The 25,558-nt window shown below is 24.2% G+C and overlaps 1 protein-coding gene across 9 annotated transcripts in view; it reads left to right on the top strand.

Moving 5' to 3' along the window:
• LOC145240008 (protection of telomeres protein 1-like) overlaps positions 1-25,558 on the top strand; it is a 96,127-nt gene that overhangs the window by 35,941 nt on the left and 34,628 nt on the right. For all 9 annotated transcript variants that reach the window (XM_080103613.1, XM_080103612.1, XM_080103608.1 and 6 more), the window contains 5 exons: positions 3,179-3,332; positions 9,057-9,168; positions 11,767-11,903; positions 14,048-14,188; positions 23,489-23,599. In XM_080103613.1, the coding sequence (XP_079959739.1) occupies positions 3,207-3,332; positions 9,057-9,168; positions 11,767-11,903; positions 14,048-14,188; positions 23,489-23,599 (627 nt within the window). In that variant the 5' untranslated portion in view covers positions 3,179-3,206. The remainder of the gene's footprint in view (positions 1-3,178; positions 3,333-9,056; positions 9,169-11,766; positions 11,904-14,047; positions 14,189-23,488; positions 23,600-25,558) is intronic.

Genomic DNA, 25,558 nt, shown 5'->3' with positions numbered 1-25,558 from the left:
TTATGATGTACCTATTTACAATGCCTCCCCACGGGACAGAGTTAGACACCAGGGTCGTTTTTTAACGTGGAGAAAAGATACAAAAATAAAAATTGTCTCAGTCGTGAAGGATTTCTCCTTCACTGAAAGAGAACGAGAAATGGAAGTGCCGCATACGTGATTATGATGTAGCGTCAATAAAATAAACCAAGTGCTGTTTGTTATGGATTTAGCTGAATACGATATTAAAAATAACTTTATTGGTACTTATGCACTTATGTTACCAGGCTGGTGTGTTTTGTAAGTATTCTGTACTTTCACCTAACAAATTCATACACAAAAAGATATCGTAAAACTTGAATTTGTCGGGGGTTGTTTTATTTGAATTGAATTGATATATTGCAAAGAGGTAAACAACCAAAAGTGTCAAAAAAAATACAATAAAAATATGTTAATAAAAGTTTCTTTTCTACCTACATGGCTCATTATTTTTTACTTATTTTTTTTAGAAATAATTACTCAACGCTTTAAATTTAAATCAATTTATTCAAACGGTCCTTTGGAAGAGAAATATGTAAAATAAAGTGGTGCTTATGCACTTATGTTACCGTGCTATTTTTTAAATAGTATTTTCAAGTTTTACAATATCTTATTGTTTATCAAATTGTTAAGTGAAAGTACAGAATAGTTACAATACACCTGCAGTAACATAAATGCACGTAACTGAAAACAAATTTAAATCATGAATTTATTCAAACGATCCTTTATTTCGCTAAGTCAACCCCCCTCCAAAAATATCTATATATATAAAAGCGAAAATGTGTGTATGTATATTTGTATGTGTGTTTGTATGTCTCGCAAAAACTTTGGACACAGGTCACGGATTTTCACGTGATTGGTATCATTTTAAAGCTTGATCCTTCACTCGACAAATATCGAAAAATTGGCCAAAAACATTAATTCCTTCACCCTAAAATCATCAGTTTTCTACAGGGAGGGGTCAGCAAAAACCGTCCTCTCATGACAAGTTCGCTTCTACGCATGCGCAAATGACGTTGGAACATGATTTAGTTTAAATATTTAAAAAAACAACCTAATTTTGTCAACATCGTCTTAGCTCAGTTCATTAGAGCGTGGCCTCGTTATCTAAAGGTTGTGAGTTCGAATTATGGTGTGAGATGTCTTTTTCTTTTTTTTTTTTTTTCAATTTTTAAAGGTTTAATATTGAAACGAGGTTATTTAAGCCATTTTTCACGTTCTATGTTTTTTTTGTTGTTACTTTTCAGATTTTTTAAAGTAGTTTTAATGTTCGTTTTTCTGTTTTCTTTTTCCATCTACAGTCGCATTTTCTTTTTTTGTTTTTCCGATTTTTACATTTAACATCGTCCGTTTGCCTTACGTAAGTAGTTTTTTTTTCGATTTTTTTAATTTTTAACATTTTTTTATATAAAATATTTAATATTTAAAAATATTTACTTCACTTATTCTGATGTTTTGATTACCCCCCCCCCTCCGCCAGAGCACACACCTCTAAACACCCGGGCAACGGCAGGTACCCCCCGCTAGTATATATATATATATATATATATATATATATATATATATATATATATATATATAAATTCAAGTTTTACTATATCTTTTTTGTTTATGAATTTGTTAGGTGAAAGTACAGAATAGTTACAAAACACACGCTAGCCTGGTGACATAAGTGCATAAGTACCAATAAAGTGATTTTTAATATCGTATTCAACTAAATCCATAACAAACGACACTTCACTAAATGGTTTATTTCATTGACGCTACACCGTAATTACGTGATTAAAATTTTAGCAGACCAAAAATTGGGAGACAAAAGAGTCAAGAGTTCCAAAAATTGATTGTAAAGAATTTTTTTTAAAAATAATTATTGAAAAATATTGCAAAGTATTTACATAGCTGGTTCTTTGGGATAATAGGGGCGCCTGAAACCTCCAATCCAAAACGAACAAAGCTTTAGTGTTTTTACTATTTTAAATATTTAAATTTTTTTTTTTTTTTTTTTTTTTTTTTTTTTTTTTAAATTTTGAAACACAAGTAGTGCCTAGTTAACTTAGAACAACAAGTGCGCATGGCGGAAATTCTTCAGGGTTTAAATGTATTGTAATGTTTTTATGGTGGTCGAAAAAGGTTTTTTCAGTCGCCATATTACTTCCTATTTACTTGCCTCCCCACGAGGGCAGAGTTAGACACAAGTTCGGTTTTTAATATAGAGAAGTATTTATTACTAAAAAACGAAATGGTGAAATATAAAAGCAAGTTAAGTTAAAAATAAAAATTTTTTTTTAATTCAAAGAATTAAAGAAAGAAAAAGATTCCGAGAAATTTCAAAATTCATTAAGATAAATAAAGATTACTTTTAAAGTAGGCAATAAAATTTTTGTACATCATATTAAATTTGTTATGAAAAGTTCTATGACGTTTTTATCATAAATTTTTGATAGCATTAATCTCACTTCAAACAAACAGTTCAACTTAAAAATATTAGAGAATCGTAAATCTAAGGTATTTTTTAACGATGGGATTCCAATTCCGATACACGATTCTTACGATTAACAATTCCAATTCTGATTAATCGTCCCACCACTAGTATGAATCCAAAGATTCTATTGTTATTAGTTTCCTCGATATTTCTCTAATCAGAATTCTTTCTAGAAAGACATCAGCTACTAATGGAAGTGGCCACGTGAAGGTTGCCAACATCCTAAGTGAGTAATTTTTGTGGAGTGGTTGTCAGTCCATGTCATTTACTACTTGATCACGTCACCTCCCATCTATGCAGTGATGGCAGCTAAGATCTACACCAAATTACTTCTCGAAAGAATAAGAACCCATCTTCATCCATTCCCAAAAATGATTTTCATCCTTGAAGGTCGAAGGTCAATTGTAACAGAAATTGTAACTCTTAACTCTCTGGACTCCAATTTTTAAAATTAGAAACCAGGCACTTAAGTTATACATTATGGTTATCTGCTTCTGAAGCGCTGGATATGAGATAACAATTAATCATAAAAATTATTTTAATCTGAAAAGATGTCCTCCAAGGACCAAGAACATAACCATGACCTAGTTAAATGTACAAATATTTGTTTCTCATTTTATTTCTTGCTTTTGTTTGTAAGAAGAAATTTGAGACTTTTTTTTTATTATATACTTTCAGATAATCTGCTTCTTTTTAATTCTTGATTATGGCAAGCCAGAAGAGCTCACAACCCGCACATTCGTCAAGTAGGCCTCAAACGTTGAGTGCAAAGAATGCCTCTCAGAAAACATGGCCTCAGTTTGATGCTGCCAGTAACCAAACAAAAAAACTTGTAAGTTTTCTCCATATATGCATCAGCTTTGAAAAAAAATGCAATTTTAAAAACCATTCTGATGGTTCGCATTGTTTGGATTCTTCAGACTACTGTTCTCATCTTGAGTGTTTATTTTTGCGTTTCTGTCGATGTAATCTCCGACCGTCTTCAGGTGTATCTTGTCAAAATTACGTCAGAGATTACATCGACCAAAACGTGAAAATAATACTCAAGATAAGAATGGTAATCTGAAGAATCCATTGTACAGTTTAATGAAGACATTAAAAAATGAAAATATTGAAAAAAAAAAAAAATGTTGCACATACCTGTTTTGGACTGAAGTTCTAAAAAAAAATTTCACTTAATTTTAATTTGTAGTTTTTTTTTTGTTTTTTTACAGCGGAAAAACATGTTTTTATGACAGCGCACTCAAGGTAACCATGTTTGAATTTTTAGAACATGCCACGGGGAGATAACTCAGGCTAAAGCGTCGACATCCCCTTCCCCATGTTAAATGATAGCTTGTCTTCCCAAAAAATTGAAACATGGCTACCTTTTGATCGGTATCATAATAAATTGTGTTTTCGCTGTAAAAAAAATACTTGATCAAATTAAGTGAATTTTTTTTCGGAGAACATTGTTCTATAAAGGATATGTACAATATAGCATTTTTTTCAATATTTTCATTTTGTGATGTTTTGTTTCATTTTGTGATGTTTTGGACAAGTACTGAAAAAACTTGGCATTCTCTGTTTGTGCTTTTACTCACTTGAAAGACTTGCGAAAAGATAACTTACATCCAGATTTAAAATGACCTTGGACAAACAATCAGATGTAAATATCTTCAGTTTCTTTATTTATCATGTGTCCTTTTTATCTGTCTTGGATCCAATCTGTTCGAGGAGTACCAAAAACTGGTTAAATTTTTTTTTTTTTTTTTTTTGATTTTCAATTTGACTAATTTTTTTTTTTTTCGTTATTCCATTTTTAGTTTTACTAATTCTTTTTTTTTTCGCTTTTCCATTTTTAATTTGACTAATTATTTTTTTTTTTCGTTTTTCCATTTTTAATTTGACTAATTATCTTTTTTTTTTTCGTTTTTCCATTTTTAATTTGACTAATTATCTTTTTTTTTTTCGTTTTTCCATTTTTAATTTGACTAATTATTTTTTTTTTCGTTTTTCCATTTTTAATTTGACTAATTCTTTTTTTTTTTCGTTTTTCCATTTTTAATTTGACTAATTATCATTTTTTTTTCGTTTTTCCATTTTTAATTTGACTACTTATTTTTTTTTTTTTCGTTTTTCCATTTTTAATTTGACTAATTATCTTTTTTTTTTTTCGTTTTTCCATTTTTAATTTGACTAATTATTTTTTTTTTCGCTTTTCCATTTTTAATTTGACTATTTTTTTTTCGTTTTTCCATTTTTAATTTGACTAATTATCTTTTTTTTTTTTCGTTTTTCCATTTTTAATTTGACTAATTATTTTTTTTTTCGTTTTTCCATTTTTAATTTGACTAATTCTTTTTTTTTTCGTTTTTCCATTTTTAATTTGACTAATTATCTTTTTTTTTCGTTTTTCCATTTTTAATTTGACTAATTATCTTTTTTTTTCGTTTTTCCATTTTTAATTTGACTAATTCTTTTTTTTTTCGTTTTTCCATTTTTAATTTGACTAATTATTTTTTTTTTTCGTTTTTCCATTTTTAATTTTACTAATTATTTTTTTTTTTTCGTTTTTAAATTTTTAAATTGACTAATTCTTTTTTTTTTTCGTTTTTCCATTTTTAATTTGACTAATTATTTTTTTTTCGTTTTTCCATTTTTAATTTGACTAATTATCTTCTTTTTTTTTCGTTTTTCCATTTTTAATTTGATTAATTATTTTTTTTTTCGTTTTTCCATTTTTAATTTGACTAATTATTTTTTTTTTCGTTTTTCCATTTTTTATTTTACTAATTATTTTTTTTTTCGTTTTTCCATTTTTAATTTTACTAATTATTTTTTTTTTCGTTTTTCCATTTTTAATTTGACTAATTATTTTTTTTTTTCGTTTTTCCATTTTTAATTTGACTAATTATTTTTTTTTTTTCGTTTTTCCATTTTTAATTTTACTAATTATTTTTTTTTTTTCGTTTTTCCATTTTTAATTTGACTAATTATTTTTTTTTTTCGTTTTTCCATTTTTAATTTGACTAATTATTTTTTTTTTTCGTTTTTCCATTTTTAATTTTACTAATTATTTTTTTTTTCGTTTTTCCATTTTTAATTTTACTAATTGTTTTTTTTTTTTCGCTTTTCCATTTTTAATTTGACTAATTATTTTTTTTTTCGTTTTTCCATTTTTAATTTGACTAATTATTTTTTTTTTCGTTTTTCCATTTTTAATTTTACTAATTATTTTTTTTTTCGTTTTTCCATTTTTAATTTTACTAATTATTTTTTTTTTTCGTTTTTCCATTTTTAATTTGACTAATTATATTTTTTTTTTCGTTTTTCCATTTTTAATTTGACTAATTCTTTTTTTTTTCGTTTTTCTATTTTTAATTTGACTAATTATTTTTTTTTCGTTTTTCCATTTTTAATTTGACTAATTATCTTTTTTTTTCGTTTTTCCATTTTTTATTTTACTAATTATTTTTTTTTTCGTTTTTCCATTTTTAATTTTACTAATTTTTTTTTTTTTCGTTTTTCCATTTTTAATTTGACTAATTATTTTTTTTTTTCGTTTTTCCATTTTTAATTTGACTAATTATTTTTTTTTTCGTTTTTCCATTTTTAATTTTACTAATTATTTTTTTTTTCGTTTTTCCATTTTTAATTTTACTAATTATTTTTTTTTTCGTTTTTCCATTTTTAATTTTACTAATTATTTTTTTTTTTCGTTTTTCCATTTTTAATTTGACTAATTATATTTTTTTTTTCGTTTTTCCATTTTTAATTTGACTAATTCTTTTTTTTTTCGTTTTTCTATTTTTAATTTGACTAATTATTTTTTTTTCGTTTTTCCATTTTTAATTTGACTAATTATCTTTTTTTTTCGTTTTTCCATTTTTTATTTTACTAATTATTTTTTTTTTCGTTTTTCCATTTTTAATTTTACTAATTTTTTTTTTTTTCGTTTTTCCATTTTTAATTTGACTAATTATTTTTTTTTTTCGTTTTTCCATTTTTAATTTGACTAATTATTTTTTTTTTCGTTTTTCCATTTTTAATTTTACTAATTATTTTTTTTTTCGTTTTTCCATTTTTAATTTTACTAATTATTTTTTTTTTCGTTTTTCCATTTTTAATTTTACTAATTATTTTTTTTTTTCGTTTTTCCATTTTTAATTTGACTAATTATATTTTTTTTTTTCGTTTTTCCATTTTTAATTTGACTAATTCTTTTTTTTTTCGTTTTTCTATTTTTAATTTGACTAATTATTTTTTTTTCGTTTTTCCATTTTTAATTTGACTAATTATCTTTTTTTTTCGTTTTTCCATTTTTTATTTTACTAATTATTTTTTTTTTCGTTTTTCCATTTTTAATTTTACTAATTTTTTTTTTTTTCGTTTTTCCATTTTTAATTTGACTAATTATTTTTTTTTTTCGTTTTTCCATTTTTTATTTGGCTAATTATTATTTTTTCGTTTTTCCATTTTTAATTTGGCTAATTATTTTTTTTTTCGTTTTTCCATTTTTAATTTGGCATATTATTTTTTTTTTTCGTTTTTCCATTTTTAATTTGACTAATTATTTTTTTTTTCGTTTTTCCATTTTTAATTGGGCTAATTATTATTTTTTTTTCGTTTTTCCATTTTTAATTTGACTAATTATTTTTTTTTTTTTCGTTTTTCCATTTTTAATTGGACTAATTATTTTTTTTTTTTCGTTTTTCCATTTTTAATTGGACTAATTATTTTTTTTTTTCGCTTTTCCATTTTTAATTTGACTAATGTTTTTTTTTTCGCTTTTCCATTTTTAATTTGACTAATTTTTTTTTTTTCGCTTTTCCATTTTTAATTTGGCTAATTATTTTTTTTTTTTTCCATTTTTGATTTTACTAATTTTTTTTTTTTTTTCGTTTTTCCATTTTTAATTTTACTAATTATTTTTTTTTTCGTTTTTCCATTTTTAATTTGACTAATTATTTTTTTTTCGTTTTTCCATGTTTAATTTGGCTAATTATTTTTTTTTTCGTTTTTCCATTTTTAATTTGGCATATTATTTTTTTTTTTCGTTTTTCCATTTTTAATTTGGCTAATTATTTTTTTTTTCGTTTTTCCATTTTTAATTTTACTAATTATTTTTTTTTTTCGCTTTTCCATTTTTAATTTGACTAATTATTTTTTTTTCGTTTTTCCATTTTTAATTTGGCTAATTATTTTTTTTTTCGCTTTTCCATTTTTAATTTGGCATATTATTTTTTTTTTCGTTTTTCCATTTTTAATTTGACTAATTATTTTTTTTTTCGTTTTTCCATTTTTAATTTGGCTAATTATTTTTTTTTCGCTTTTCCATTTTTAATTTGACTAATTATTTTTTTTTTCGCTTTTCCATTTTTAATTTGACTAATTATTTTTTTTTTCGCTTTTCCATTTTTAATTTGACTAATTATTTTTTTTTTTCGTTTTTCCATTTTTAATTTTACTAATTATTTTTTTTTTTTGTTTTTCCATTTTTTATTTGGCTAATTATTATTTTTTTTCGCTTTTCCATTTTTAATTTTACTAATTATTTTTTTTTTTCGTTTTTCCATGTTTAATTTGGCTTGGCTAATTTTTTTTTTTTTTTTTTTTTTTCCATTTTTAATTTGGCTAATTATTTTTTTTTTTTCGTTTTTCCATTTTTAATCTATTTGAGGAGTACCAAAAACTGTTTAAAAAAATTTATTTTTTTTTTTGCTTTTCCATTTTCAATTTTTTTCATTTTTCCATTTTTAATTCGACTAATTATTTTTTTTTTTTTGCTTTTCCATTTTTAATTCGACTAATTATTTTTTTTTCGCTTTTCCATTTTTAATTTGGCTAATTATTTTTTTTTTTCGCTTTTCCATTTTTAATTTGGCTAATTATTTTTTTTTTCGCTTTTCCATTTTTAATTTGGCTAATTATTTTTGTTTTCGCTTTTCGATTTTTAATTCGACTAATTATTTTTTTTTTTTGCTTTTCCATTTTTAATTTTACTAATTCTTTTTTTTTCGCTTTTCCATTTTTAATTTGACTAATTCTTGTTTTTTCGCTTTTCCATTTTTAATTTTACTAATTATTTTTTTTTTCGCTTTTCCATTTTTAATTTGGCTAATTATTTTTTTTTTCGCTTTTCCATTTTTAATTTGGCTAATTATTTTTTTTTCGCTTTTCCATTTTTAATTTGGCTAATTATTTTTTTTTCGCTTTTCCATTTTTAATTTGGCTAATTATTTTTTTTTCGCTTTTCCATTTTTAATTTGGCTAATTATTTTTTTTTCGCTTTTCCATTTTTAATTTGGCTAATTATTTTTTTTTCGCTTTTCCATTTTTAATTTGGCTAATTATTTTTTTTTTCGCTTTTCCATTTTTAATTTGGCTAATTATTTTTTTTTTCGCTTTTCCATTTTTAATTTTACTAATTATTTTTTTTTTTCGCTTTTCCATTTTCAATTTTACTAATTATTTTTTTTTTTCGCTTTTCCATTTTCAATTTTACTAATTATTATATCTTTTTCGTTTTTCCATTGTTAATTCGACTAATTATTAGTTTTTTTTTCTTTTGCAGCAGACTCGTCGATATTGTTACCTGCAACTGAAAGATCTCTTGCCTGAAACTATCGTTGATGTTTATGGTGTTGTCAAATTCTTGAAACTACCCCAGAAAACACGAGGAACAGGTTTTTAATTTTTCGATCAATTTAATAACATGTTAATGATCCTATACATCAATATGTTGCTATGTTTTATGGCATGAAGAAAAGTCTAACAGAGGAAGGAACTTCAGTCTATGAAAAAAAAACAAGCTCACATCATCAACACTTTAATAACAATAAATATTTCTCTGAAATTTTTCAACCTGCTATGGCATCTTATCAACAATGTTCTATATCTATGGACAAATTTATCTTTAGTTGACCTTTGACAACTAAATACTTTCGTTTACTAGCCAAACAGAAAAGTTAGTAGCCAAACCCATATGATTTTTGGAATATAACATCTTTGTTCTGTGACGATTATGTACATAAATGTTTTTCCATATCTTTTTAATAAGTGTAATTCTAAATATACAACAAATTTTATGTTGATACTTGAAGGTATAAACATTCTAATTTCTTCAGATGTTTTTTTTTAAACAGCCTTCGTACAAAAAAAAAAAGAGTATATTGTTCTATTAAACTTTTATTTTTGTTCATTTTATTAAAAAAAAAAAGTTGAAAAGATATTTTTTACACAGTAGTGAGCTTTTGAAAATTGTCAGTGAAAGAAATACAGTCGCCAAAAGATAAGCGTTTCATTATTTCTAGTCGCCACTTTGAAAAATCACTCACAAATGCGACTGTTTCACTCGCAATGTAGAGCCCTGTATATTCTATGAAAGATTTTGGTACTCCTGCAGTATTTTACCCACCGATTTCACGATCTTAGCTGAGCGTTGATCGACATCCGTCGGAAAACGCCGGAACATGGCGAGCGGTACGATACTCTATCAGCCAATCAGGGCGCTTCAAACAAACGCGCAGCAGACGAATAATTTTCATTGAAATTACACACATAGCGTTTCATTTCAGTTATTTTATTGTTCAAAGTAAAAATACACAGCCTTTCATTTCAGCTATTTAATTTAGTGATATCAAATCGCGGAAGGCTACCCGGTTGGGAAGGAGCTTCTTTCCACATCCTCTGAAAACCCTTTGCTCCCTACTTTGCCTCTACAGTCAGTAGAAAATCTTCCAGTCGGAACTAAAGATAAACAGTAATTGTTGTCCCCCCCCCCCCTTACAAACATTACTGAAAAAAAACAAAAAAAAAAAAACATTGTTGTTACTGTTTAATAACGTTTTGTTAAAAACAAACAAAAAAAAAACATTGAAGTGTTTATTACTGTTGCTTACCCCCCCCCCCCAAAAAAAAAAAAAGCTATCGGAAAACAAAATGAACCAAAAAAAAAAATATTCAACAAAATAAATTTATTTTACTTTAAAAAAACTTACGGTAAGTGTTTGTGATTTATTTTATCCAAATATTTTGTATTAATTTTATCCATTTTGTTGTGTGTGTGTAATATCTTTTCCTTGTAATGTTGTTGCTATTCACATACTTTTAGCGTTCTTGCACCGTAGCTCCGAATTCTCGGCTTTCGTCGGCGTTAACGCCGAAAGCGTTCGTCAACGCTCAGCTAAGATCGTGAAATCGGTGGGTAAAATACTGCAGGAGTACCAAGATTTTATGCTTTTTTTTTTAAATTTTTTTTTTAAAGACCCAGCTGGGGTTTTCACTTGGCCTCGAAATTGCTTCTCTCTGTTGACTGAAGTATGATTCTGGTCATGTGCAATTGTAAGAGGCCCACCTTCCCAGACTTTGAGAAGAGGTTAGTTTATTGCTAATTGCGTGAGGTGCCCTGACTGAAGAATATCGGGGGAGGGGGGGCAGGCATTTTTGGCAGGCCTTAGTGCTCTTCCTCTAGGATGATGGTTTCTCAAATCCCTCTTTCCCGACCTTGTCACATCTTTCCGCCATTGGACGGAGATAAACATACACAAGATACGGTGAAAGAGAGAAGAAGAAATGTCAATTTACGAAAAAAATAAGACCTCATATTGTGATATGATGCCTCCGTTCAGTCTCCAGAGACAATGGATACCCCCTGTAAGGGTAGCTGTACTTGTAATTGTGAGGCAAGGGGTGCGCAATTTCCAACCACACCTCCTCTGAATCGGCATTGCTAGAATCCAGTGGCAAGAAGAGAGCACATACAGTACCTGGAATTCCCAAATGATCATCCATTTTAGTACTAACCATGTTCAGCGTTGCTTAACTTTGGCGATCTAACAAGAACGTAATTATGTAGTATATGACTTCATATTATCAACAATTTAAAAACAATCTTTTGTTGGATTTTTTAAAAATTGCTACGTCATCTTATAAAGAATGTTCTACGTTATATTTCTTTTAATTTGTCTGTCTATCTGTTCCACTTTTTCTCAGAAACTATAGTATCGATCTGGCTGAAATTTTGTATGGACCTTTGTTATGATAAGGTGCAGCGAACTAAGTATTATGGTATCCATTCAATGCACATTTAGGGATTAATAGGATTAATCACCAGAATACCACATTTACTCTGGAAACGTTTAGAGCACTGATGTTAAATCTAATTTTTATATGTCCATTAATATGCACCACAGAAATGGCATCGCACTTTCTCGCACTTTTTCTCTTTCTCTGTCTGTTGCCGCCCTTTTCTCGTTATGCTTGTTTGCAATTTTCAATTTCAGATTACCGACAAGTAATCAGTATAATCGATCCTTCTTTCTGCGGCAATAACAAGCTGACGTGCGTGTTATTTGCAAGAGATGAGGCTGCCTTGCCACCAGTGAAAATTGGAAGCATTGTCCGTTTCCACAGACTACGGGTAAGTAATCCAAGAGAGTGCCTCTTAGTTGCCCCCTATTTAATAACTTAATTTAGAAAACGTAATTTAACAAATCAATACTTCACTCAACGCAAAAACATTTTTTCTCATCTTGCTGGTATAGTGCATGTGTGTTGTTAACCTCCATGGACTGGGTTATGTTATGAAACAAAGGTTATAGCATAAATTTTTTTTTCTTCTTGTTCATCCCAAACAAAACATATTGCTATTTAGGACCATGTCTACATGGGAATTATGTAGGGAGTTGAGGAGCAAGATGTTTATTTATATTATATTTCAAAGTCTAGCAGTCTGAGGGAAAATCTATTAGAGTGGAAGGTTTCTAGCATCTAGGGATCTCAACAATGAAGAGGTGGAATTTTGCTGCTTGACAAGTCTGTTCAGATATGGGAACAATACTTCATATATGGGTGAATGATTTCTGAAATATGATATTGTCGTTTCACCATGGGTACATACATAATACAGATTTTCTTTTATTTTAATATTTTAATATTGTTTTAATATAGGGGGAATTTTTGACAAGAACCATATTTTCCCCTATTAGTGTCTGATCTAAATCAGGGGCTGATAACTCTGCTCCAAAAGTGTCAAGGGGGATAATTTTTGGGTATAAAGTTATTTCCTTTTAGTATTAATATATTCAGTTTGCTTTAAATTACGAAATATTTAAAAGTATTACTATTAAGTATAATATAGCCATCTAACACTGATGCAAAAATGAATAAAGCAAGAGAAAATATTTGCAACTAGCATGGGTGCCCGGCGTTTCCCGGGTGATTGGAGGTGTGTGTTGAGCAAAAAAAAAAAGTGGTAGTAGGAAGGCAGGCTCACACCCGTACCGCGAAGGAGGAAAAGAATGAGAAAAAAAACGTGACGTCTTTTCTGTTATGACCACCGCCAAACCAGAAGTGACGTAGGTTTAAATTAAGGCATGACAATCGAAAATAGGGGATGACTTTCGAAAATATCAGCGAAAAAAAGCAACCCCTCCCTGTAGAAAAGTGTCCAATTGAGGGTGGAGAAATTAATGTTTTTAGTTAATTTGTCATCTGAAGGGTCAAGCTTCAAAATGAAACTGATCTTGTGAAAATCCGTCGCCTCTGTCAAAAGTTTTAGGCAAACATACATACATACATACATTTATATATTTGTAGCTCAAGTTTTCGACCCAAACCGATTAAAAAGCTTGCCCTATCTCTGAATACCTTTTATGTAAAATTTCAAATGTTTAAACCAGAAATTGTCTGAGTAATTTGGTAGAGACCGCAGAGATCAAATTTTTAAAAACTTTGACCCCTATTATGACCCCTTAACATTTATTGTTTTGGGCTCAAATCAAATTATTAAGTTAGATCCATGTTCAAGCAACCTATATCTAAAATTTCAACTGTTTATACCCATATACTTTGGTAGTGTTCTCAAAGCTCAAATCATTGAACTTTTACCCCTTAACAGCCAAGTTTCTGGCCGAAAACGGATTACAAAGATTTTCCCAAATCTCAATACCCTGTATATCAAATTTCGAGTCTGTAGACTGAAAATTGACAGAGCTATTGTGTAGGGAAATGTACACAGACAGACACTTTCACTTTTATAGATATATAGATTGTTATAAGAATCTGAAATTTGATCCATTAAATCCGAATTCGTATTTGTATAGAATGAAGAACTTAACTTATACGAAAGAAAAGTCAATAATTTACTCCCCCCCCCCTCCATCCCGTAGGGAAAAAAAGTAATAAAGAAATATCTTTCTGATGTATGTACCTTTGATGTAAAGATACTATATTATACGCAAAAAAATCACATAAATTGATCAAGTAATTTATTTTTAAATAAGAAAATCAAATTTTATGGCTAACCGAGGAACATCTGTCTCGCGATGCCATTTTAAAAAAGCAAGCTCAAGAAACAAGGGAAATAATTCAAAATTATTCAAACTTGCAAGATTTTAGATAGCCATTCTTAACATGGGAAGGAGTGAACATTGAAAAAGCTTAAATTTGTCTAAAAATTATTTTCTTTATCGAAATAAAAGTACTTGATCAATTTATGTAATTTTTCAAATACGATTTTTGGCTAATTTGTCAAAGTTTTCAATTTGCTTGTTTTGTTTTCAGATAGGTCTTCATAATGGAGAACTGCAAGGTGTGAAAGCCCCTGGTTTTTCATGGCTGGTTATCGATGGCAATGCGCACGGAGCCATCATACAAAATGCTTCAACAACGAACTACACATTCACTGACATTGACCGAGAAAAGGTAGAAACAATATTTAATGTTCTTGGTTGTAGTCATTCTATGTATTTCCTAATTGCTAGTTTGCTGCAAGTCCCTAACTCCCACTTTCACCCTTGAATCAACAAAAATATCAAAAATAAAGTAAAAAAAATTTTTTATTCAATTTTCACTCCAAACAAAGCGCAGTGCCACTTTGAAGCAGGGGGCTACTATCGGGGACATAAGTTGCAGCGGCATTATGAAGGGAGATGAATAGTCAGATGTCTGTTCACATTACACTTGAACTTCTGCATGTCAGTATAGTTGGGAAAGCAGAATCCTGGAAGGGAGTTCCAAAGTCTAGCAGTTCTGGGGAAGAAACTATTGGAGTAGAAGGCTTTCTTACACCTAGGGATCTCTACTGCGCTAATTATGCTTCCAAACTTCTGGTGTAGTGCTACCAGAAGCAGTGACAAGGCAAATAAGTTTCTTTACTTTTATTGTTCTTCAGGATTTCCATTGTGAAGCGATTTATTGAAATAAAATATTAGGAAAGGACATTATTGAAAAATATACAATAAAAATTAACAAAATTCTACAGATAAAAATAATACACAATTAGTCTTTATTTGCACTTTTATTAACAAATAATACAAAAGTTTTTATTTTATTTGAAATTTTATAAAAAATGTTTATGAAATCATAAAAATAATAGATTTTGATTTTAAAAATACAAGTTTACTTGAATTTATATAAAAAATATATGTTCATGAAATTATAAAAATAATAGATTTTAATTTTAAAAATACAAGTTTACTTGAATTTAGATAATAAATATATGTTCATGAAATTATAAAAATAATAGATTTTAATTTTAAAAATACAAGTTTACTTGAATTTAGATAATAAATATATGTTCATGAAATTATAAAAATAATAGATTTTAATTTTAAAAATACAAGTTTAATTGAATTTAGATAATAAATATATGTTTATGAAATTATGAAAATAATTGATTTTAATTTTAAAAATACAAGTTTACTTAAATTTATATAATAAATATATGTTTATGAAAGTATAAAAATAATAGATTTTAATTTTAAAAATACAAGTTTAATTAAATTTATATAATAAATATATGTTTATGAAAGTATAAAAATAATAGATTTTAATTTTAAAAATACAAGTTTACTTGAATTTAGATAATAAATATATGTTTATGAAATTATGAAAATAATAGATTTTAATTTTAAAAATACAGGTTTAATTGAATTTATATAATAAATATATGTTTATGAAAGTATAAAAATAATAGATTTTAATTTTAAAAATACAGGTTTAATTGAATTTATATAATAAATATATGTTTATGAAAGTATAAAAATAATAGATTTTTATTTTAAAGTTTATTTGAATTTATATAATAAATATATGTTTATGAAAGTATAAAAATAATAGATTTTAATTTTAAAAATACAGGTTTAATTGAATTTATATAATAAATATATGTTTATGAAAGTATAAAAATAATAGATTTTTATTTTAAAGTTTATTTGAATTTATATAATAAATATATGTTTATGAAAGTATAAAAATAATAGATTTTAATTTTAAAAATACAGGTTTAATTGAATTTATATATAAAATATATATTTATGAAAGTATAAAAATAATAGATTTTAATTTTAAAGTTTATTTGAATTTATATAATAAATATATGTTTATGAAAGTATAAAAATAATAGATTTTAATTTTAAAAATACAGGTTTAATTGAATTTATATAATAAATATATGTTTATGAAAGTATAAAAATAATAGATTTTAATTTTAAAAATACAGGTTTAATTGAATTTATATAATAAATATATGTTTATGAAAGTATAAAAATAATAGATTTTTATTTTAAAGTTTATTTGAATTTATATAATAAATATATGTTTATGAAAGTATAAAAATAATAGATTTTAATTTTAAAAATACAGGTTTAATTGAATTTATATAATAAATATATGTTTATGAAAGTATAAAAATAATAGATTTTAATTTTAAAAATACAGGTTTAATTGAATTTATATAATAAATATATGTTTATGAAAGTATAAAAATAATAGATTTTTATTTTAAAGTTTATTTGAATTTATATAATAAATATATGTTTATGAAAGTATAAAAATAATAGATTTTAATTTTAAAAATACAGGTTTAATTGAATTTATATAATAAATATATGTTTATGAAAGTATAAAAATAATAGATTTTAATTTTAAAAATACAGGTTTAATTGAATTTATATAATAAATATATGTTTATGAAAGTATAAAAATAATAGATTTTTATTTTAAAGTTTAATTGAATTTATATAATAAATATATGTTTATGAAAGTATAAAAATAATAGATTTTAATTTTAAAAATACAGGTTTAATTGAATTTTGATAATAAATATATGTTTATGAAAGTATAAAAATAATAGATTTTAATTTTAAAAATACAGGTTTAATTGAATTTATATAATAAATATATGTTTATGAAAGTATAAAAATAATAGATTTTTATTTTAAAGTTTATTTGAATTTATATAATAAATATATGTTTATGAAAGTATAAAAATAATAGATTTTAATTTTAAAAATACAGGTTTAATTGAATTTATATAATAAATATATGTTTATGAAAGTATAAAAATAATAGATTTTAATTTTAAAAATACAGGTTTAATTGAATTTATATAATAAATATATGTTTATGAAAGTATAAAAATAATAGATTTTTATTTTAAAGTTTATTTGAATTTATATAATAAATATATGTTTATGAAAGTATAAAAATAATAGATTTTAATTTTAAAAATACAGGTTTAATTGAATTTTGATAATAAATATATGTTTATGAAAGTATAAAAATAATAGATTTTAATTTTAAAAATACAGGTTTAATTGAATTTATATAATAAATATATGTTTATGAAAGTATAAAAATAATAGATTTTTATTTTAAAGTTTATTTGAATTTATATAATAAATATATGTTTATGAAAGTATAAAAATAATAGATTTTAATTTTAAAAATACAGGTTTAATTGAATTTATATAATAAATATATGTTTATGAAAGTATAAAAATAATGGACTTTTATGTTAAAGTTTATTTGAATTTATATAATAAATATATGTTTATGAAAGTATAAAAATAATAGATTTTAATTTTAAAAATACAGGTTTAATTAAATTTATATAATAAATATATGTTTATGAAGTATAAAAATAATAGATTTTAATTTTAAAAATACAAGTTTACTTGAATTTAGATAATAAATATATGTTTATGAAATTATGAAAATAATAGATTTTAATTTTAAAAATACAAGTTTACTTAAATTTATATAATAAATATATGTTTATGAAAGTATAAAAATAATAGATTTTAATTTTAAAAATACAAGTTTAATTGAATTTATATAATAAATATATGTTTATGAAAGTATAAAAATAATAGATTTTTATTTTAAAGTTTATTTGAATTTATATAATAAATATATGTTTATGAAAGTATAAAAATAATAGATTTTAATTTTAAAAATACAGGTTTAATTGAATTTATATAATAAATATATGTTTATGAAAGTATAAAAATAATAGATTTTAATTTTAAAGTTTATTTGAATTTATATAATAAATATATGTTTATGAAAGTATAAAAATAATAGATTTTAATTTTAAAAATACAGGTTTAATTGAATTTATATAATAAATATATGTTTATGAAAGTATAAAAATAATAGATTATAATTTTAAAAATACAGGTTTAATTGAATTTATATAATAAATATATGTTTATGAAAGTATAAAAATAATAGATTTTAATTTTAAAGTTTATTTGAATTTATATAATAAATATATGTTTATGAAAGTATAAAAATAATAGATTTTAATTTTAAAAATACAGGTTTAATTGAATTTATATAATAAATATATGTTTATGAAAGTATAAAAATAATAGATTTTAATTTTAAAAATACAGGTTTAATTGAATTTATATAATAAATATATGTTTATGAAAGTATAAAAATAATAGATTTTTATTTTAAAGTTTATTTGAATTTATATAATAAATATATGTTTATGAAAGTATAAAAATAATAGATTTTAATTTTAAAAATACAGGTTTAATTGAATTTATATAATAAATATATGTTTATGAAAGTATAAAAATAATAGATTTTAATTTTAAAAATACAGGTTTAATTGAATTTATATAATAAATATATGTTTATGAAAGTATAAAAATAATAGATTTTTATTTTAAAGTTTATTTGAATTTATATAATAAATATATGTTTATGAAAGTATAAAAATAATAGATTTTAATTTTAAAAATACAGGTTTAATTGAATTTATATAATAAATATATGTTTATGAAAGTATAAAAATAATAGATTTTAATTTTAAAAATACAGGTTTAATTGAATTTATATAATAAATATATGTTTATGAAAGTATAAAAATAATAGATTTTTATTTTAAAGTTTAATTGAATTTATATAATAAATATATGTTTATGAAAGTATAAAAATAATAGATTTTAATTTTAAAAATACAGGTTTAATTGAATTTTGATAATAAATATATGTTTATGAAAGTATAAAAATAATAGATTTTAATTTTAAAAATACAGGTTTAATTGAATTTATATAATAAATATATGTTTATGAAAGTATAAAAATAATAGATTTTTATTTTAAAGTTTATTTGAATTTATATAATAAATATATGTTTATGAAAGTATAAAAATAATAGATTTTAATTTTAAAAATACAGGTTTAATTGAATTTATATAATAAATATATGTTTATGAAAGTATAAAAATAATAGATTTTAATTTTAAAAATACAGGTTTAATTGAATTTATATAATAAATATATGTTTATGAAAGTATAAAAATAATAGATTTTTATTTTAAAGTTTATTTGAATTTATATAATAAATATATGTTTATGAAAGTATAAAAATAATAGATTTTAATTTTAAAAATACAGGTTTAATTGAATTTATATAATAAATATATGTTTATGAAAGTATAAAAATAATAGATTTTAATTTTAAAAATACAGGTTTAATTGAATTTATATAATAAATATATGTTTATGAAAGTATAAAAATAATAGATTTTTATTTTAAAGTTTATTTGAATTTATATAATAAATATATGTTTATGAAAGTATAAAAATAATAGATTTTAATTTTAAAAATACAGGTTTAATTGAATTTATATAATAAATATATGTTTATGAAAGTATAAAAATAATAGATTTTTATTTTAAAGTTTATTTGAATTTATATAATAAATATATGTTTATGAAAGTATAAAAATAATAGATTTTAATTTTAAAAATACAGGTTTAATTGAATTTATATAATAAATATATGTTTATGAAAGTATAAAAATAATAGATTATAATTTTAAAAATACAGGTTTAATTGAATTTATATAATAAATATATGTTTATGAAAGTATAAAAATAATAGATTTTTATTTTAAAGTTTATTTGAATTTATATAATAAATATATGTTTATGAAAGTATAAAAATAATAGATTTTAATTTTAAAAATACAGGTTTAATTGAATTTATATAATAAATATATGTTTATGAAAGTATAAAAATAATAGATTTTAATTTTAAAAATACAGGTTTAATTGAATTTATATAATAAATATATGTTTATGAAAGTATAAAAATAATAGATTTTAATTTTAAAAATACAGGTTTAATTGAATTTATATAATAAATATATGTTTATGAAAGTATAAAAATAATGGATTTTTATTTTAAAGTTTATTTGAATTTATATAATAAATATATGTTTATGAAAGTATAAAAATAATAGATTTTAATTTTAAAAATACAGGTTTAATTGAATTTATATAATAAATATATGTTTATGAAAGTATAAAAATAATAGATTTTAATTTTAAAAATACAGGTTTAATTGAATTTATATAATAAATATATGTTTATGAAAGTATAAAAATAATAGATTTTTATTTTAAAGTTTATTTGAATTTATATAATAAATATATGTTTATGAAAGTATAAAAATAATAGATTTTAATTTTAAAAATACAGGTTTAATTGAATTTATATAATAAATATATGTTTATGAAAGTATAAAAATAATAGATTTTTATTTTAAAGTTTATTTGAATTTATATAATAAATATATGTTTATGAAAGTATAAAAATAATAGATTTTAATTTTAAAAATACAGGTTTAATTGAATTTATATAATAAATATATGTTTATGAAAGTATAAAAATAATAGATTTTAATTTTAAAAATACAGGTTTAATTGAATTTATATAATAAATATATGTTTATGAAAGTATAAAAATAATAGATTTTTATTTTAAAGTTTATTTGAATTTATATAATAAATATATGTTTATGAAAGTATAAAAATAATAGATTTTAATTTTAAAAATACAAGTTTAATTGAATTTTGATGATAAATATATGTTTATGAAAGTATAAAAATTATAGATTTTAATTTTAAAAATACAAGTTTAATTGAATTTATATAATAAATATATGTTTATGAAAGTATAAAAATAATAGATTTTAATTTTAAAAATACAGGTTTAATTGAATTTATATAATAAATATATGTTTATGAAAGTATAAAAATAATAGATTTTTATTTTAAAGTTTATTTGAATTTATATAATAAATATATGTTTATGAAAGTATAAGAATAATAGATTTTAATTTTAAAAATACAGGTTTAATTGAATTTATATAATAAATATATGTTTATGATAGTATAAAAATAATAGATTTTTATTTTAAAGTTTATTTGAATTTATATAATAAATATATGTTTATGAAAGTATAAAATAATAAATTTTTATTTTAAAGTTTATTTGAATTTATATAATAAATATATGTTTATGAAATTATGAAAATAATAGATTTTAATTTTTAAAATACAAGTTTACTTGAATTTATATAATAAATATATGTTTATGAAAGTATAAAAATAAAGTTATTGGAATCAAAATAACAAATGAGATTAAAAAAAATGAAAGTTCTTATTTTAGTTTAAATTTTATAAGAAATATGTTTATTTACTTATAAAAATAAAAGTTTTTTTTGTTTTTTTTTTAATTTTAAAGATAAAAGTTTTTTATTTGAATTTATATAATAAATATATGTTTATAAAAATAAAAAAGAAATGTTGGAAAAACATAATAAAAAAAAAGTACACTTACGTGAGAGATATAGGCATGAAAGAAAAAAAAAACGAATAAACTGGTTTGCCTTGTTACTGCTTCCAGTAGTGCTGCACTAGGTGTATCAGAATTTTGGGGGGAATTTTTGACACCCCTAACACGAAACTGCAAATAAAATATAAAAAAACTTGTAATTTCTCGTTTCAAAATGGGTTGTTTATTTTCTTTATGGATTATACTTCCAAAATAAACTATTAAAGTTGTATAAAAAGTAATAGAAATATTATTTTTTATTTTTTAAAAAACAGTAATAAAATCAATTGAATTTTACAAGTTTACTATTTTTCAATTTTTAAACTTTAAGAATCTATCAAAATTTTTCTATTGATTCAATTTTTATGATATTTTCAGGGTCAATGTGAAATTTTATGCTCTTTCCAATAAATCGAATATAATATTTTAGACAAATGTTTATTTTTTTTAATTCACCCCCTCCATTTTGAAATGTCTATTAAAAAGTAAATAATTGATTTACTCACCAAAGTTGTATATATCACAAATTGAAGATAAAAGATCAATAAATAATATATTTTAATTTAAAACAAAAAAAAAAGAAGTGTTTTTTAGAAATTTACCTGTGAAGTCTGAAGTTTAAAACCTTTTTTTTTTTAAAACCACATTTTTGTTGTTTGTTTTTTTTTTTAAATGAAACCTTGGTCCTTGCTCCTTTAATTGAAAAAAAAAAATTAGGGTTTGAATTACATTTTTCGAGTAGTTATAAGCTTGGAAAGACAGGGGATCGAATTATGCAATATATTTCACGCATTCGTAAGGTCAGTTTCTGACACACCTGCTCCAGAAATTAGGAAGTATGTTAGCTGACTATGACCCACATATTTGATTCTTCAGTTTTATAACCACAAACCAATTAAAAAAAATTTTCTGGGTTCATCAACATTTAATCCATTAAATAAGAGTATAATCTTTATTTTTACTTAGTAAGCCATTACCAGGTAGAAGTTGTAAGCAATTCTTCATCATATTCTTGGTATTGACTGTATCGAGGATTGAACGTTCAACCTTCAGAAGATTATCACTTAGGACTGATTATTACTTAACACTTTATCCGTTGTGCCATAGTGTAACTACTTATTTAGATAAGTGAGAGAACATGAACGCATTTATCCAGCGTGGCTATCAAGAGTATATTTTTATCGTGACGCCATCACTAGACGGGGTGCCTACCACGGCTTAAAAAAGTCTCATCTACCCTTAAGAGAGTGGTCCTGGATATGACTTAAAACTATATCCGATGGTGAGGCCCCACCTTGCGGGCCTTGGGGAGTGTGGAGCCACCGTTTAATTGCCATTGCTCCCAGGTCCACTCTGACCCGGAGTGGTAGTACCTGTTAGGGTCCCAACTATGGGTTAAATAGAATCTGACTTAAAAAAAAAAATATACTCCATTAAAAATCGTTCCTCAAAATAACTAGATTCGGCATTAAATAACCTGAAAAAGGTTGATATGCCGTAAAACGAAAACAACCAACCAACCCTTGAGAGAAGGATAGACTGCGCCAGTTTCTCAACCTGGTACTTTACCTCGCGGTACATACAGCGCTTCGCCTTCCCAAATGGTCACCCATCTGGTACTGGCCAGGCTCAACATTGTTTAACTTCGATGATCTGGGAGAACCAGTCTGTCAATGTGATTGTGCCTTGTTGTAAAGAAGATCTGAAGAACAAGAATAATCTACTCCTAATTATGGGTTTCGTTAAAAATTTTGTATAAATTTCCAAGTTCGACATGATGCACCTGAAGAAGGTCAGAGTTTTGTATGAGAACAATAGTCTGAATAATGTAAATTATTGATCCTTATCTAAAAAAACTCAGCTGCTACATCATCACAACCACTTTTACAACTAGGCATTGAGCAGATTACTTAGTATTTATTAAACAAACAGCTCAATTATTTTCTGTCAGATTACATAAGTTCTTCCATTAAAAATTAAGGTCTTGTTAATGTTTTAACTTTAGTTTCTTTTTTTTCTTTTTTTTTTTTTTTTTCATAGAATCTAATGAATATTTAATGCTGCATTTATTTTTGTTTCAGATTAAGCATTTACAGGAATGGTTAAAAGAACAAGAAGATCTGAAGAACAGTGAAAATTCGATTTGCTTGGAAAAGATTGTACTGGGCGAATATTTCAACCTAGTTTGTCAGGTAAAAAAGTTGTTTCTGGAAAGTATTGCCATAGATTTTCATTATCTCTATCTCTCTCCCTTTCCTTCTCTCTCTCTCTCTCTTTCTCTCTCTCCCTCTCTTTCCTCCTCTCCCTCAAAATTGAAAATCTCCATATATAACTCACTCAAATCAACAGCTGATCCACAAAATGGCATATTATCATATCTCATTTTTTTTTTTTTTTTACACATTGGTCACCACTTATCAAGGCCCGGAAGCCACTCAGGGATAAGGGTTATTGCAAGTACATTAGGTTAGTGTGGAGAGTTGATGAAGTGTTTACTTAAGGGGGCGGTTCATTAGGAATTTGTTAACGTTGGACTTGAACACATCCAAGTTGTAGTCAGGTGGGAAGCAGGCAGACGGAACAGAGTTCCACAGGCGTGCAGTTCTAAGAAAGAAGCTTTGTTCATGGAATCCACGTTTTTTATTTAGGCATAGATAAAGAGTGGGGGAAATTTTCATAAGTACTGTTTCTGACAAAGAGGGAACAATTGCTGCTTTCAACTGTCAATCTAATACATCTAATTAATCCTTACCTTTTAGATATTTTTTTGCTGACACCTTAATGAAAATTAAAATAAAAAAAAAATACTTTTGAAATCAGTTGATGTGGTTCCTAGAAGATTGTGCTGAATTCTAAGTAAAACTTTGTGCTTTATTATTATTTATTTCCGGTAAAAATGACAATATAAATAATATAAAATAAAGTTGTCGTCCTAAAGAAAACTACACTACAGCTTTATTTTAAAACTTTTATTGAAAATATCAATTCAGGTAACTTGATTATGTAGTAGAGCATACATCTATTCAATGTAGCCACCTTCAGCTTCAATCGCCACTTCGATACGAGTCTGGAACTGGGAGCATGCCTTTCCCACAAGCACCGGAAGGAGCTCAGTGAATACTCGGCAGATGGCAACGATCAGGCCAGCTTTGGTGTTGTGGGAGGTCATGTTGGTGATGCTCTCGATGTATGATGAAATGAAGTAGTCTAGTGGGTTCAGGTCAGGAGAGGAGGGATAGGCCAGTGAGAGAAGGGTACAATTCATTTTGATATGTTAATAAAACTATTTTATTGAGTATTTAATAAGTTATTATTCATTACTAGCAGTTCAGCACAGCTTTGCTCGTGCCCTATGTACTGTTCATAACTTTATGTGCATATGTATATACATATATTAAAAAGTTTGATTCATGTCCAGGTAACCTACATCTAAAATTTTAAGTGTTTAGACCAAAAATTGGCAGGGAAGTTTGGTAGAGTCTGCAAAGGTCAACTCTTTCAACTTTGACCTCTTGTCAGCCGAATTTTTGCCCAAAAACTGATTAAAAAGCTTGCTGCATGTCTGAATATCCTTTATGTAAAATTTCTAATGTTTACACCCAAAATTGGCTGAATAGTTCGCAAAGGTCAAATCTCTTGAACTTTGACCCCTTGGCAGCCAAATTTTTGGCCAAAAATCGATTAAAAGACTTGCCCTATGTCTGAATACCCTTTATGTAAAATTTCAAATGTTTAGAGCAAAAGTTGGCTGAGTAATTTGGTAGAGACCGCAGCGGTCAAATTTGTTAAAACTTTGATACCAATTTTGACCCCTTAACATTTATTGTTTTGGGCTCAAATCAAATTAAAAAGTTTGATCCATATGCAAGTCACCTACATCTAAAATTTCAAGTGTTTACATCCAAAATTGGTGGAGGACTTTGGTAGAGTTCTCGAAGGTCAAATCGTTGAACTTTGACAACCAAATTTCTGGCCAAACACTGATTAAAAAGATTTTCCCAAATCTCAATACCCCTTATTTCAAATGTTGAGTCTGTAGACTGAAAATTGACAGAGTAATTTGGTAGGCAAATGTACTCACACAAACACACACATACACAGACAGACAATTTCACTTTTATAGATTATTTAAATTATATTAATAACTGCAA

The sequence above is a fragment of the Euprymna scolopes genome, chromosome 19, assembly GCF_053919585.1.
Source record: "Euprymna scolopes isolate OS-2025 chromosome 19, ASM5391958v1, whole genome shotgun sequence".
Lineage (NCBI taxonomy): Eukaryota > Metazoa > Mollusca > Cephalopoda > Sepiida > Sepiolidae > Euprymna > Euprymna scolopes.
Note: the sequence above shows the minus strand (reverse complement) of the source record. Positions and strands in the feature narration are given on the sequence as shown.